The following is a 17,504-nucleotide window of genomic DNA, read 5'->3' as shown; positions in this document are numbered from 1 at the left end:
ACAAAAAAGAAAAGAAAAAAACACAAAGTTCTAGCAAAACTGTTTTATCATTGACACCATTAATTACGTTATTCCAGTCAGTCGCGTTACGAAAAATTTAATTTAAAATTCATATCCATTGGACATTATGCCCGTCGGTATGACATAGAAAACCAACACAAAGCTATCACCTCTGTATGAGTGTTCAAAATCCAAATCAACAAAATTTCAGTCACCAAATAAGTCTTCTATCAAACGCATGTCGATTCCCTATTTATGGTGGATTTTATTCGTTCGTAAAGTTTCTTCTAAAAAAGTTGACCGAATATCATATAACATTTTGTGTTCAACTCGAGTGATCAAGAAGTGAGAAAGAAGTGCTCACAATGTTCTACGTTATAAAATTATTATATGGCATGATAGCCAAGCTCTATGCTGAAAATGCTGGTGAGTTGACCATGGAACCCAAAGAGGGCATTGACTTTCACTTTCATTATCTTTGGATTCTAATTTTACAGATACACGTGTCAAAGACTGGCCACTGGTGTATTCACCTTTACCTGCAGTATCTTTAGTAGCTCTATATTTGCTTTTTGTTCTACATTATGGTCCTAAATGGATGGAGAAACGACAACCATTCCAACTAAAGATGATAATGCGGGTATATAATGCTGTACAGGTTTTGGCCAATTTATTTTTATTCGTCACGGTAAGCATAGATGTAAATTTGCGAAAATTTCTTTAAAGCTCATAGTAAGTGGTAGAAAGTGATTTTAAATATATCACTGTAGAGCTTTTTGGTTTATTTGTAAATACTTTTAAACAATTTGAAAGTCCTCAAAGGACCCTTTTATGCACAAAGGAATGAATGAAAGGTAAAACGTTAGACTTTCGATTCATGAAGATACAATACTAATTAAAATACCCACATAATTGTAATCATTTGACTATCCAACCTGATTGCCGAAAAAACAACCTTTGAGCTGATGTAAGTCAAGATGTTTCAGATGTGCCTGTCCTCTAGGACTATTAATACGTACTATAGTCCATTACCTAGCTCCTAGCAGGGCTGTTGAGTCGAGCCAATTTTGCTCGACTCCAGCATTTTTCATCAGCCTCGACTCCGACTCCGGGTAATATACACTGAAAAAAAGCATACTCGGTTCCAAAGATTTTGTCTTTACTTTAAAAAATTTGGTATTGATTCCGAGCCAAAGAAGCGGAGAATACAAGTAAGGATACTTTTAAGACACAATTCTCTTTTAAATTTAGGTTTTGTGTACTTGCTTCTAGGAAGCAAATTTTAATTTTTCGCTTTCTCAGCTTTTTTCTTCATATGCTATCAAAGTCCTTTAAAACGAGTTAACGGCAACTTTATTTTCCAAATTGGGACTCGACTTCCAGTAGAAATTATGCTTTGTTTGAAGTAAAAAACTTCTTTAAAATAAAGTTTTGAAAAACATGTCCTATATTTGAACGATTTTTTGCTTTGTAGTCATGATGCAAAAAGACAACAAATTTAAAGACAATTTCATTAAATTTAAAGATTTTTTTTGAATTATTAAAGTCAAGTTGACCTTAGCCCATAAATTTTTTCTTTCATGTTAAGATACCCATTTTTAAGTCAAATCACTTAATTATAAGGACAATACGACTTCACTGAAAAGTTTATCGACTTTTGGACAAGGAAAATAACTTTATTTTAGAGAAATGCGTCTCTATGCTACGCAAAATTTGTATTCGTATTTTAAAGACATGAAATCTTTGACCTCACGACAATATTTTTTTCAGTGTAACTAAACGTCATTTTAATACCACTAATTTGTAGTTCTCTTGTGGGGGGTTCCATAAATGCGAGCTATATAAAGGTTTATATTCCCATATGCATGAATTTGAACCTGAACCGATTTAGACAAAATTGTATACACTTGAACAAAATCTATGTACTTAAAATTTAAATCTAACGTTATGGGACGAAACACAATTTTAGTAAAAAACAAGTAAGGAAAGTCTAAAGTCGGGCGGGGCCGACTATATTATACCCTGCACCACTTTATAGATCTAAATTTTCGATACCATATCACATCCGTCAAATGTGTAGGGGGCTATATATAAAGGTTTGTCCCAAATATATACATCACTCGATCTGGACAGAATTTGATAGACTTCTACAAAATCTATAGAGTCAAAATTTAAGTTGGCTGATGCACTAGGGTGGAACACAATGTTAGTAAAAAAATATGGGAAACATTTAAATCGGAAGCAATTTTAAGGAAACTTCGCAAAAGTTTATTTATGATTTATCGCTCGATATATATGTATTAGAATTTTAGGAAAATTAGAGTCATTTTTACAACTTTTCGACTAAGCAGTGGCGATTTTACAAGGAAAATGTTGGTATTTTGACCATTTTTGTCGAAATCAGAAAAACATATATATGGGAGCTATATCTAAATCTGAACCGATTTCAACCAAATTTGGCACGCATAGCAACAATGCTAATTCTACTCCCTGTGCAAAATTTCAACTAAATCGGAGCAAAAAATTGGCCTCTGTGGTCATATGAGTGTAAATCGGCCGAAAGCTATATATTGGAGCTACATCTAAATCTGAACCGATTTCAACCAAATTTGGCACGCATAGCTACAATGCTAATTCTACTCCCTGTGCAAAATTTGAACTAAATCGGTGCAAAAAATTGGTCTCTGTGGTCATATGAGTGTAAATCGGGCGAACGATATATATGGGAGCTATATCTAAATCTGAACCGATTTCAATAAAATTTGGCACACTTGCCTACACTACTAATTGTACTCCCAGTGCAAAATTTCAACTAAATTGGGGTAAAACTCTGGATTCGGGGACGGTATTAGTCCATATCGGACGAAAGATATATATGGGAGCTATATCTAAATCTGAGCCGATTTCAATAAAATTTGGCACACTTGACTATAATACTAATTGTTATTCTTGTGCAAAATTTTAAGCAAATTAGGATAAAAGTTTGGCTTGTGGGACCATATAAGTCCATATCGGGCGAAATATATATATGGGAGCTATATCTAAATCTGAACCGATTTCCTCCAAAATCAATAGAATTATATTCTGAGCCAAAACACATACTTTTGCTAAATTTGAAGTCGATTGGACTAAAACTGCGTCCTAGACTTTGATTACAAGATTGTGTTCACGGCCAGACGGACATGGCTATATCGACTCAGGAGCCCACCTTGAGCATTTTTGCCAAAGACACCATGTGTCTATCTCGTCTCCTTCTGGGTGTTGCAAACATATGCACTAACTTATAATACCCTGTTCCACAGTGTGGCACAGGGTATAACAAATAAAGAAGGCCTGAAGTTGGACGGCCGAGTATAATATATTCTGCACCACTTAGTATTTACATCTACATTTCGATAGAATCTCAAATTCTTAAAATTTTGAGAAAATTTGATATAGATATAAAATTTAGAGAAAATTTTCTGTATAAATAAAATTTTGACCAAAATATCTAAAGAAATAAGATTTTGAAAAATTTTTTAATAGAAATAAAAGTTTGACAAAATTTTCCATAGACATAAAATTTTAACAAAATTTTCCATAGAAACAAAATTTTAACAAAATTTTCCATAGAAATAAAATTTTGCAAAATTTTCTATAGAAATAAAATTTTGTAAAATTTTCTATAGAAATAAAGTTGTACAAAATTTTATATAGAAATAAAATAAAATTTTAACAAAATTTTCCATAGAAATAAAATTTTGCAAAATTTTCCATAGAAATAAAATTTTGCAAAATTTTCTATAGAAAGAAAAATTTTGCAAAATTTTCTATAGAAATAAGATTGTACAAAATTTTCTATAGAAATAAGATTGTACAAAATTTTCTATAGAAATAAAATTTTGACTAAATTTTTTATAGAAATAAAATTTTTACAAAATTTTCTATTGAAATAACATTTTAAAAAAATTTTCTATAGAAATAAAATTTTGAAAAAACTTTATATAAAAATAAAATTTTGACAAAATTTTGTATAGAAAAAAATTGACAAAATTTTCTTTGGAAAAAAAAAATTGACAAAATTTTCTATAGAAAAAAATTTTGTCAAAATTTTCTATAGAAAAAAATTTTGACAAAATTTTCTATAGAAAAAAAATGTTGACAAAATTTTATATAGAAAAAAAAAATTGGCAAAATTTTCTATAGAAATAAAATTTTGACAAAATTTTCTATAGAAATAAATTTTTGAAAAAAATTTCTATAGAAATAAAATTTTGACAAATTTTGCTATAGAAATAAAATTTTGACAAAATTTTCTATAGAAATAAATTTTGGAAAAAAATTTCTTTCAATATTCGACATATGTATATAGGTATATGATCTTAAAATAAAATTAAAAAAATAAAATCGATTGAAATATTTCAAATAAATTGTTATAGTGGTGGGCATTAAAATGGATCTATTCAGCCCATCCGCTAGTTTAACATTCTAGGAAACATAAAATGATCTCCGTAATTGGAAGTTGCTTTTCATTTACAGTCATACCGAATAACGCAATCGAAAATAATTTGCGTAAAAACTCGTTTAGTTATAAAAATGTGAAGTGTTTTAAAAAATTTTTTAATCCGGAGTCGGAGTCGAGCAAAATTTTTACGACTCCTACTCCAGCAAAATCTTCAGACTATTGATATAAAGGAAAATGGTAACAATTGCCGATGGCAAGGCATTTTAAAACATCATAATATTGTCTTCTAAATTGTATGATAGCCCATATGGAGTTTACATTAGAAAAAAAGGCATATTACATACCTATAACATATAGGCATCTTTTGTTCATCATCGGTTTATACACACAAACATTTTTTTTATTCAATCACAAAATTAATTAATCCAATTAATTTTTGAATTGAAATGTCTTCAATCAACAAAATGATAGTAACAATCGCAGTTTTAATTGGGCATAACAAATAATTGATTAAAACATTAATTGATTTCATGAGCAAGTTTCAATTATTTGTATAATTTCTTTGTCATTCCATTTGTAACACATCGAAATATTGCTCTAAGACCCCATAAAGTGTATATATTCTGGGTCGTGGTGAAATTCTGAGTCGATCTGAGCATGTCCGTCCGTCCGTCCGTCCGTCTGTTGAAATCACGCTAACTTCCGAACCATACAAGCTATCGACTTGAAACTTGGCACAAGTAGTTGTTATTCATGTAGGTCGGACGGTATTGCCAGTGGGCCATATCGGTCCACTTTTACGTATAGCCCCCATATAAACGGACCCCCAAATTTGGCTTGCGAGGCCTCTAAGTAAAGCAAATTTCATCCGATCCGGCTGAAATTTGGTAAATGGTGTTAGTATATAGTCTCTAACAACCTTGCAAAAATTGGTCCACATCGGTTCATAATTACATATAGACCCCATATAAACCGATCCCCCGATTTGCCTTGCGGAGCCTCTAAGAAAAGCAAATTTCATCCGATCCATCTGAAATTTGGTACATGGTGTACGTGTATGGTCTCTAACAAGCATGCAAAAATTGGTCCACATCGGTCCATAATTATATATAGCGCCCATATAAATCGATCCCCCGATTTGGCTTGCGGAGCCTCTAAGAGAAGCAAATTTCATCCGATCCGGCTGAAATTTGGTATATGGTGTAAGTATATGGTCTCTAATGACCATGCACAAATTGGTCCATATCGGTCCATAACTATATATAGCCCCCATATAAACCGATCACCAGATTTGACCTTCGGAGCCCCTTGGAGGACAAAAATTCATCTGATTCAGTTGAAATTTGTTACGTGATGTTAGTATATGGTATCCACCAACCAGACAAAAAAAAATTTCACGAAAATTTTTCCAATTAAAATTTTAATTAAGTTTTAAAAAATATTCAATTAAAAATTTAATTGATTCAAAAAATTTTTTAATTGAAACAAAAATCAATCACAAAAATTAATAGTATCAATTAATTTTTTAATTGGATCAATTAATTTTTAATTGGCCTTCAATTAATTTTTTAATTGATAGTATCATTTCTGTGATTGAAAACATTTCAATTAAAAAATTGATTAGATCAATTAATTTTGTGATTGAACCAGAAAAATTTTTTTTTGTGTGCATGCAGGAATTGGTTCATATAAGTCTATAATTACATATATCCCCCATAAAAACCGGTCCCCAGATTTGACCTCCGGTGTCTTTTAGAGAAGCAAAATTCATCCGATCTGGTTGAAATTAGGTACGTCGTGGCAGTATATGATATTTAACAAACATGCCAAAAATGGTCCATATCAGTCCATAATCATAATCATAGTCCCCATATAAACCGATCCCGAGATTTGGTTTTGGAGCATCTTGGAGGAGCAAATTTCATCCGACTCAGTTGAAATTTGGTACATTGTGCTAGTATATGGCCGTTAACAACCATGCCTAACTAGGACAATATCGGTCTATAGTTATATATAGCCCTCAGATAAATCGATCCCCAATCACACAAAAATTGGTCCATATCCAGTTCATAATTCTATATAGCCCCCATATAAGTGACCCCCATATTTCAATTCTGGCTCTCTACACAAAAAAAAAAAAATTTCTGATTCAATCACGAAATTAATTGATCCAATTAATTTTTAATTGAAATGTCTTCAATCACAGAAATAATAGTATCAATTAAAAAATTAATTGAAGGTCAATTTAAAAGTTAATTGATCCAATTAAAAAGTTAATTGATCCAATTAAAAAATTAATTGATACTATTATTTTTGTGATTGATTTTTGTTCCAATTAAAAAATTTGTTGAATCAATTAAATTTTTAATTGAATATTTTTTAAAACTCAATTAAAATTTTAATTGGAAAAATTTTCGTGACATTTTTTTGTGTGTAGACTTACACAAAAATTCATAAACATAACGGTTCCTGCCACTACTTTTATGAATTATTTTAAAATTAAAACAAGTATATACGGCCGTAAGTTCGGTCAGGCCGAATCTTATGTACCCTCCACCATAGATTGCGTATAAACTTCTACGAAAGACTGTCATCCATAATCGAATTAATTGGGTTGTGGTATCTTAAAACTTCTTAACATCGTTTTCTAAATTGTGAGTTAGTCCATACGTGGTATATATTAGACAAAAATTATATGTATAGTCTACAAATAATTACGAATCGATATGGACTTTTACATGGTACGTAGAGAGCCAGAATTGAAATATTGGGGTCGATTATATGAGCGCTATATACAATTATGAACTTGATATGGACCAATTTTTGTGTGATTGGGGATCGATTTATCTGAGGGCTATATATATATATATATATATATATATATATATATATATATATATATATATATATATATATATATATAACTATAGACCGATACGGACCTAGTTAGGCATGGTTGTTAACGGCCATATACTAGCACAATGTACCAAATTTCAACTGACTCGGATGAAATTTGCTCCTCCAAGAGGCTCCAAAACCAAATTTCGGGATCGGTTTATATTTAGCTCTTCCAAGAGGCTCCGAAGGTCAAATCTGGTGATCGGTTTTAATGGGAGCTATATAAAATTATGGACCGATGTCGACCAATTCTTGCATGGTCATTAGAGACCATATACTTACACAATGTACAAAATTTCAGCCGGATCGGATGAAATTTGCTTCTCTTAGAGTCTCCGCAAGCCAAATCTGAGGATCGGGGGCTAAATATAATTATGGATCGATGTCGACCAATTTTTTCATTGTTGTTAGAAATCATATGGTGACACCCTGTACAAAATTTCAGCCGGATCGGATGAAATTTGCTTCTCTTAGAGGTTCTGCAAGCCAAATCTGGGGATGGGTTTATATGGGGTCTATATATAATTATGCACCGATGTGGAACAATTTTGGCATGATTGTTAGAGACCATATAACTACTAACTCCATGTACCAAATTTCAGCCGGATCGGATGAAATTTGCTTCTCTTAGAAGCTCCGAAAGCAAATTGGGGGATCGGTTTATACGGGGGCTATATATAATTATGAAGGATCCGCAAGCCAAATCGGAGGATCGGTTTATATGGGGGCTATATATAATTATTGACCGATGTGGACCAATTTTTGCACAGTTGTTAGAGACCATATACTTACATCATGTACCAAATTTCAGCCGGATCGGATGAAATTTGCTTCTCTTAGAGGCTGCGCAAGCCAAATCGGGGGATCGTTTTATATGGGAGATATATAGATAATTATGAACCGATGTGGACCAATTTTTGCGTGGTTGTTAGAGACCATATACTAACACCATGTACCAAATTTAAGCCGGATCGGATGAAATTTGCTTCTCTTAGAGGTTTCGCAAGCGAAATTTGGGGTTGATTTATATGGGGGCTATACGTAAAAGTGGACCGATATGATCCATTTGCAATATCATCCGACCTACATCAATAACAACTACTTGTGCGAAGTTTCAAGTCGATAGCTTGTTTCGTTCGGTAGTTAGAGTGATTTCAACAGACGGACGGACGGACATGCTCAGATCGACTCAGAATTTCACCACGACCCAGAATATATATACTTTATGGGGTCTTAGAGCAATATTTCGATGTGTTACAAACTGAATGACAAAGTTAATATGCCCCCATCCTATGGTGGAGGGTATAAAAAAGAAAAATAACACCCCAAAATCCATATTGGGGAATTATTTCATTATGACTAATTTGGGTGTAATTTCATATGAAATAACTCCCCAAAATTGAAAATGAAATAGTACCCCAAAATATGAAATAACTCCCCAAAATTTGTTGTTTTTGTTCTCTGTAGAGGAAATTGGGGACATATTTCATTTTTTTATTTTGGGGAATTATTTCATGGAGCCGTCCAAACATATGCACAAAGATGAGATGATGCATCATCCAATGATGAAGAGACTAGCGACGTGGACGTGTATTAATGAATACGATTAATGAATACGTGATTATGCCTTGTAGACATTTAAAAAAAAAAATGTAGCGAATATCAAATGAGTGTACAGGCTGGTAGCATATCAAAAGGGATTGTACCATATTGCCGTACTTATATCGAAATAAGTAGTAGTAAATACTATCTCAGTTAGAAATTGAAATTGTTATGAACTAAAATGAAGAAATAATGAATTTATTTCAATTAGTGTTTTTACGAAATAAGTCCCCAAAATATTGGGGTATAATTTCATAAAATATGTTGGGGATTTATTTCACAACGAAATAAGTCCCCAGTTTTGGGAACCTATTTCATTTGTGCCGGCTCCCGCCTCTTCGCCTTATTCATATGTAAATAAAATCCACATATTCTAGCTTATCGTCTAAAAATAAATTTCCAATATGAACATTTCCTCGCCATTTACATATAGAGTATGTGGTATTTATATTATCTTTTGATACTTTCTTCTATTCCGTAATTTAATTTATTTAATGTAATTTGTTTCTTCTGCTTCTGCTTTTGATTTGTATTTTTTTTTAATGGACATTGATGATATGCACATACTAAAGGGCGTTCCAAGTTCATATGGTCGCAAAGACTTCAGCTGGAGTTGTCAACCAGTGCTGCCAATGAACACAGAACCATGGATGATGAGAGTGCTTAAAATAACCTATGGATATTATCTGACCAAATATTTGGATCTCTTTGATACGGTATGTATAAATCAGTTTCTATTTTGGAGAGGTAAGTTATTGTATTAAAGTGTTTTATTTGAATTAATTTTTTTAACTACACTGAAAGAAGATTTTTATTTTCTGAGGAACGAAATTTTTGACAAACAATGTTTTCGTTTGATATTAAAAATGTCCAGCAAATAGAATTAACTTGTTAATAAAAAATAATAATTAATAACAAGTCGTATTATTCGGCCCGGCAGAATCTTAAATACCCACCACCATGAATAAAATAGAATGATAATCTTCCCGAAGTTACATTTAGAGTTTCCAGATATGGAAGCTACACTTGTTTCTGGATTTATAAGAACCAGTTTTGTTTGAGTTTTAAAGGACTCATAAATATCTCGTCATAATGTTTTCGAAAATCCGATAGAATAACGCGTTTCATATGATTTGAAATCTAAATTCTACAGATGTTTACCTCCATTACTTGAATGAGCACGAGGAGTAAACTCAGGAAATTTTTACTTCTAGTTTCATGCAAATTAGATGATCAGTGCGTCTTCTATGCCCTCAAGAAGTTACATGAGGAAACCGGTCTATATTAGGATTATATAGATTTACCAGGACCGGTATATACATTATTCGGCACATCTCCTTGTGGACTTTAAGTACCAAAAATAGAGGCCATATACTAACACCACGTACGAAATTTCAACCAGATCGGAATAAATTTGCTTCTCTAAGAGACTCTGCAAGCAAAATCTGAGGGTCCGTTTATATGGAGGCTATACGTAAAATGGTCCGATATGGCCAATTTGAAATACCATCCGAACTACATCAATAACATCTACTTGTGCCAAATTTCAAGTCGATACCTTGTTTCGTTCGGAAGTTAGCGTGATTTCAACAGACGGACGGACATCTCTAGATCGACTCCGGACGGACATCTCTAGATCGAGGCCATATACTAACACCACGTACGAAATTTCAACCAGATCGGAATAAATTTGCTTCTCTAAGAGACTCTGCAAGCAAAATCTGAGGGTCCGTTTATATGGAGGCTATACGTAAAATGGTCCGATATGGCCAATTTGAAATACCATTCGAACTACATCAATAACATCTACTTGTGCCAAATTTCAAGTCGATACCTTGTTTCGTTCGGAAGTTAGCGTGATTTCAACAGACGGACGGACATCTCTAGATCGACTCAGAATTTCACCATGACCCAGAATATACATATATACGTTTTGCGGTCTAAGACGACTATTTTGATGTGTTATAAACGGAATGGCAAAGTTAATATACCCCAATTAGTGTGAGTAATGTAGCCACATTTGTACAAATCGGGCAATATATTTATGTAAGATCTATGTGGTTTTCCAACCAAATATAAAGGACTCACACTATCATGCATGAATTCTATCATGGTTAGGTTAGATTGGGTGGCACCCCGATGTATCAGGCGCACTTAGACTATTCAGTTCATTGTGATACCGCATTGGTGAACTTCTCTCTTATCACTGAGTGCTGCCCGATTCCATGTTAAGCTCAATGACAAAGGACCTCCTTTTTATAGCCGAGTCCGAACGGCGTTCCACATTGCAGTGAAAGCACTTAGAGAAGCTTTGAAATACTCAGAAATGTCAACAGCATTACCGAGGTGCGATAATCCACTGCTGAAAAACTTTTTGTTGTTAGGTCGAAGCATGAATCGAACCCACAACCTTGTGTATGCAAGGCAGGCATGCTAACCATTCCACCACGGTGGCTCTATCTATGATATAATTCTATCATGAATAATTTCATTCCTGAATGGAAAGATCAAAAGGCTTTTGTAAGCTTTTTAACTATTAAATGAAATGTTACTGTAATAAATCTATTAGGTGTCAAACGAGTGGTTTAGAAATTATAGTAACCTTATGTTGATTACATATCAGTAAATTTTTTAAATAGAACTGAGAATTTTTTTATGAAACAAGGAAGCATGCTATACACGCCACCAATAGAATTTATAAAGTTTACAGAACCGAAGATTTATGAGTTCGTGGAATGGAAATGGCTATAGCCGACCTATCGTTGAAGAAGTCAATGAAATTATGAACATTTTTAAGCAGGACTGCCACACATACGGTTCGTAGACCTACAAGCTTTTATTGTGTGTTTAAAGTTTGATCTGTAAAGCTAGTCAAATATAGTAAATAAATCAATGGCCACGTTTGTTACCAACGAACTTTGTTGGACCTGACAGACAGTCCAGCAATATTATACAGCTGCCATTTCTAATCTACTCACAAAATAATTTTTCTGACTCAATCACGACAATGTAACATTAAACCACAGTTTTAATTGGACATCCAAAAAATATTTGATTGGAAAATTAATTGATTTCATTAGCAAATTTCAATGAATGTTTTAATTGATTCAATTGAAAATTCAATTGATGTTGATTGAAAAACTCAATTAATTATACTCCACCATACGATGGGGGGTATATTAACTTTGTCATTCCGTTTGTAACACATCAAAATATTGCTCTAAGACCCCATAAAGTATATATATTCTAGGTCGTGGTGAAATTCTTAGTCGATCTAAGCATGTCCGTCCGTCCGTCTGTTGAAATCAGGCTAACTTCCGAACGAAACAAGCTATCGACTTGAAACATGGCATAAGTAGTTGTTATTGATGTAGGTATTGCAAATTGGCCATATCGGTCCACTTTTACGTATAGCCCCCATATAAACGAACCCTCAGATTTGGCTTGCGGAGCCACTAAGAGAAGCATATTTCATCCGATCTGGCTGAAATTTGGTACATGGTGTTGGTATATGGTCTCTAACAATCATGCAAAAATTGGTCCACATCGGTCAATAATTATATATAGCCCACATATAAACCGATCGCCAGATTTGGCTTGCGGAGCCTTAAAGAGAAGCAAATTTCATCCGATCCTGCTGAAATTTAGTACATGGGGTTGGTATATGGTCTCTAACAACCATGCAAAAATTGGTCTACATCGGTCCATAATTATATATAACCTCCATATAAACCGATCCCCAGATTTGACCTTCGGTGCCTTTTGGAGAAGCACATTTCATCCGATCCTGCTGAAATTTGGTACATGGTGTTGGTATTTGATCTCTAAAACCCATGCAAAAATTGGTCCACATCGATCCATAATTTTATATAGCCCCCATATAAACGATCCCCTGATTAGGCTTGCGGAGGCTCAACGAGAAACAAATTTCATCCGATCCGGCTGAAATTTGGTGCATGATGTTGGTATATGGTCTCTAACAACCGTGCAAAAATTTGTCCACATCGGTTCATAATTATATATAGCCCCCATATAAATCGATCCCCAGATTAGGCTTGCGAAGCAAATTTTATCCGATCCGGTTGAAATTTGGAACATGGTGTTAATATATGGTCTCTAACAACCGTGGCAGAATTGGTCCATATCGGTCCATAGTTATATATAGCCCCCATATAAACCGTTCTCCAGATTTGACCTCCGGAGCCTCTTGGAGGAGCAAAATTGATCCGATCCGGTTCAAATGTAGAGCGTGGTGTTAGTATATGGTCTCTTACATACGTGCAAAAATTGGTCCACATAGGTTCATAATTATATATAGCCCTCATATAAACCGATCCCCAGATTTGGCTTGCGAAGCCTCTAAGAAAAGCAAATTTCATCCGATCCGGTTGAAATTTGGAACATGGTGTTAGTATATGGTCTCTAACATCCGATCCGATTTAAATTTGGAACGTGTTGTTAGTATATGCACGCTCACAAAAAATCGCTTCTGTAACATATACTCGCAAACATATTTTGCTTCAAGCATATAAATTTTTGGGTATTGCCCAAACATTTATATGTTTGATCTCTTCCAATATATAAAATGTTTGAAAGCATATTGGTCTAAACAATATATGTTTGGGTAGTCTAACTTCCAAACATTTTGTATTTTTGCATCCAAATTCAATAATGTTGTCTTCCAAAAAACAATATGTTATTATGTGAACATATAATATGTTTGGAAGCTTTTTGCACCCAAAAATATTATATGCTTAAAAAAAATTCTCCCAAACAATATTGTGCTCAAAATTTTATTTATTTATTTATATATTTACAATCATAATGAATTATGAAAATAAACAGGTAATATAGGTGCTAACAACATAGATTTACGACCTGAATGCTCAAAATTTTGTTTCTGTCCAATTGTATATTCCCCGACATCTTTCTCACTTCCACGAGATTTTTTAGTTCTTAGCTCCTTTTTCTGTAATACAAACATTGTAGAAGAAATTATTCAATTTTATGATTTTTTTTATTTTAATTTTACCTTTTGCCGGACGGGGATTCGAACAGCGGACCACACAGTTTGTAAGGATCAAAGAAGTAGCTGATCAATTGCCCAAGGAAAAATAAAATGTTAATTTTGTAATAACAAGCAACAACCACCAACTTAATTCAATATCGCTCCCTGTTAAATAGCGCTCCAAGCTACTAAACACATATATGTTTATAGGCTATTTCTAAATTAATATATGTTTGCATCCAAGCATATTATATTTACAAACATTTTATGTCCCAAACATAATATGTTCTAACATATTAATATATATGTCCCAAACATTTTATGCTAGTTTATGAACATTATATGCTTGCACTCAAAAATATTGTGTTTAAAAATTTGTGTTCCAAACATATAATGTTTATAGCCAAACATATGAAAAACAGTCTTTTTCAACCGTGTGGCCGGTAACAACCATACCAAAATTGGTCCATATCGGTCTATAGTTATATATATCCGATGCCGAATCACACAAAAATTGGTCCATATCGGTTCATAATCATGATTGCCACTCGTGCCAAAAAAATCTTCCAAAATTTTATTTCTATAGAAAATTTTGTCAAAATTTTATTTCTATAGAAAATATTGTCAAAATATAATTTCTATCGATTTTTATCGATCCAATTTTGTTAAAATTTTATTTCTATAGAAAATTTTGTTAAAATTTCATTTCTATAGAAAAATTTTTCAAAACTTTAGGAGGTTTTAAAATACCTTGCCATCGGCAAGCGTTATCGCAACCCAAGTAATTCGATTGTGCATGTCAGTGCTCAGAAGAAGTTTCTACGCAATCCATGGTGGAGAGTACATAAGCTTCGGCCTGGCCGGACTTACGGCCGTATATACTTGTTTTTAGATTAAAATCGTAACTATTTCCAAGTGCTTTCTTAACTGATTTGTGTTTTTAGTTTGATTAATAAATCGATTGTTTGAAATTAATTTTTGGTTAAAAATTAGAAAAAAATCCATCACTTTTTATACCTTGCGCCATACTGTGGGACAGGGTATTGAGTTTGGAAGAAATCGGTCCAGATTTAGATATAGCTTCGCCACTGCTAAGTCGAAGATGTGTAAAAATTACTCGAATTTGCCTCTACTTCTAATACATATCTATCGACCGATAAATCTTAAAGACATAAATAAATAAATTTTAAGTCCATACTATTTTTTTGAACTCTAACAAATTTTGTCCAAATCGGGTCAGATTTAAATATATTTACATGGGAACATAAACATTTATATGTAACACCCAACACATAAGGCGTATTTGATATGCTATAGAAAATGTGGATCTACAAAGTGGTGCAGGATATTATATAGTCGGCCCGCCCGACTTTAGACTATCCTTTCTTGTTTCAATTGACTTAGTCTTCCGAGTTTGATTAAAAAGTTAATTCTATCAATTAATTTTTTAATTAAAATTTTTTAAATTTTCAATCATTGGCTTAATTAACTTATTGTTGTCATCTTGATTAAAAAGTTAATTTTATCAAGCAATTTATTAATTGAACAAATGTTCAATTTTAATCAACTTTTTAATTAAAAATATTTTGGTGACATTTTTTCTATGTAACATACAGTTTGTCAAGAAAGTGTTTTGACAATGGGATAAAAATTATGTTTTGTTCCAAAATTAAATATAATGAAATTTTAAAAAATATTTTATTATGTATTTCGCAATGTATACATACGTACACAGACTTAAAAATTTAATAAAATATTTAATATTTCAATTATTTCTAGAATTTGAAATAGTTGGCAATGTCAAAAGACTTTCTTGACATACTGTATATACCAGTATACGCTTTGTAACCCTTCGTTCTAGCTAATCTCTGTATAAATGGACACGAAACCCGAATATTCAGTTTGTCTTGTTGTTGTTCAGCCCTTTATCTAATATCTGTTATATCCAACCTTCTAAAAAACTTTTATTTTTTAATTTCAGATATTCATTGTTCTTCGAAAGAAAAATCAGCAAGTGACATTTTTGCATGTGTATCACCATGCTGGTATGGTTATTGGTGTTTACATTTACATGACTTTCTTACCCGGTATGTTTGGCAAAATTATCGCAGTAATGTAAAATCTAAACTAATATTCCCCAATGCATTCTCCGTCATTCATTTTAGGTAGTCACTGTACCATGTTGGGCATCATTAATCTCCTTGTCCATACCGTGATGTATTCGTATTATTTTGTTGCATCGGTTAGACCGTCCGCTGCCACCGTATGGTGGAAACGTTATATCACTCAGCTACAACTGGCACAATTTGCCTATTTGGTATTCCATTTTCTGCAAGTTGTATTGAATAACCATTGCGGATATCCGCTACTTGTGGCCATAACTGGATTTATGCAAAATATTTTCATGTTCTTTATGTTCTTTGAATTCTATTATAGGACATACATCAAGGGTGGCAAAAGCAAAGCTAAACCACAGCAAATTGATGAGAGTAAAGAAAAACTTAAATCTAGTTAATTACATACAAGAATATTAAAAACAAAAAATAGAATGTCATGTTTATGTATTTAAGAATATAATATAGCATTGTTTATTAAATTAATAAAACTTGTAATTATATTTAATTCTTTGTTTGTTGTTTTTTAATTTATAACTCATATAGTGGCATCGCGATAAGTCAGGCTCGCTCAGACTATTCAGTCCATTGTGATACCACAGTGGTGAACTTCTCTATTATCACTGAGTGCTGACCGAATGTATGTTTAGCTCAATGACAAGGGATCTCCATTTTATAGCCGAGTCCGAACGGCGTTCCACGTTGAGGTGAAACCAATTACACTGAAAAAAAGCATGCCCGGTTCCAAAGATTTTGTCTCTACTTTAATAATTTTGGTATTGATTCCAAGCCAAAGAAGCGAAGAATTCAAGTAAAAATACTTTTAAGACACAATTCTTTTTTAAATTTGGGTTTTATGTGCCTGTTTCTAGGAAGCAAATTTTAATTTTTCGCTTTTTCAGCTCTTTTTCTTCATATGCTATCAAAATATTTTAAAAATAAGTTAACGACAACTTTACTTTCCAAATTCAGACTTGACTTCCAGTAGAAATTATGCTATGTTTCAAGTAAAAAACGTCTTTAAAATAAAGTGTTGAAAAACATGACCTATAATTGAATTTAAAGACAATTTCATTAAATCTAAAGAATTTTTCTGAATTATTAAAGTCAAGTTGACCTTAGCCCAAACATGTTTTCTTTCATGTTAGGATACCCATTTTAAAGTGAAATCACGACTTCATTAAAAAGTTTATCGACTTTTGAATAAGGAAAAAACTTTATATTAGAGAAATGCTTCTTCTACGCTAAGCAAAATCTGCATTCGTATTTTAAGGACATGAAATCTTTGGCCTCACGACAATATTTTTTCAGTATAGGTTAGGTTAGGTTAGGTGGCAGCCCGATGTACCAGGCTCACTTAGACTATTCAGTCCATTGTGATACCACATTGATGAACTTCTCTCTTATCACTGACTGCTGCCCGATTCCATGTTAAGCT

The 17,504-nt window shown here is 32.8% G+C and overlaps 1 protein-coding gene across 1 annotated transcript; it reads left to right on the top strand.

Moving 5' to 3' along the window:
- The first annotated feature begins 228 nt into the window (after positions 1 to 228).
- LOC142229897 (very long chain fatty acid elongase 7-like) lies at positions 229 to 16,574 on the top strand. Its single transcript, XM_075300483.1, has 5 exons — positions 229 to 426; positions 498 to 688; positions 9,517 to 9,660; positions 15,934 to 16,039; positions 16,118 to 16,574. The coding sequence occupies exons 1-5, from the start codon at positions 366 to 368 to the stop codon at positions 16,465 to 16,467; spliced, it is 852 nt and encodes a 283-aa protein (XP_075156598.1). The 5' UTR covers positions 229 to 365; the 3' UTR covers positions 16,468 to 16,574.
- Positions 16,575 to 17,504: the final 930 nt, after the last annotated feature.

The sequence above is a fragment of the Haematobia irritans genome, chromosome 3 (assembly GCF_050003625.1).
Source record: "Haematobia irritans isolate KBUSLIRL chromosome 3, ASM5000362v1, whole genome shotgun sequence".
NCBI lineage: Eukaryota > Metazoa > Arthropoda > Insecta > Diptera > Muscidae > Haematobia > Haematobia irritans.
The sequence above is the reverse complement of the archived record's forward strand: the minus strand, read 5'-3'. Positions and strand labels throughout refer to the sequence as shown.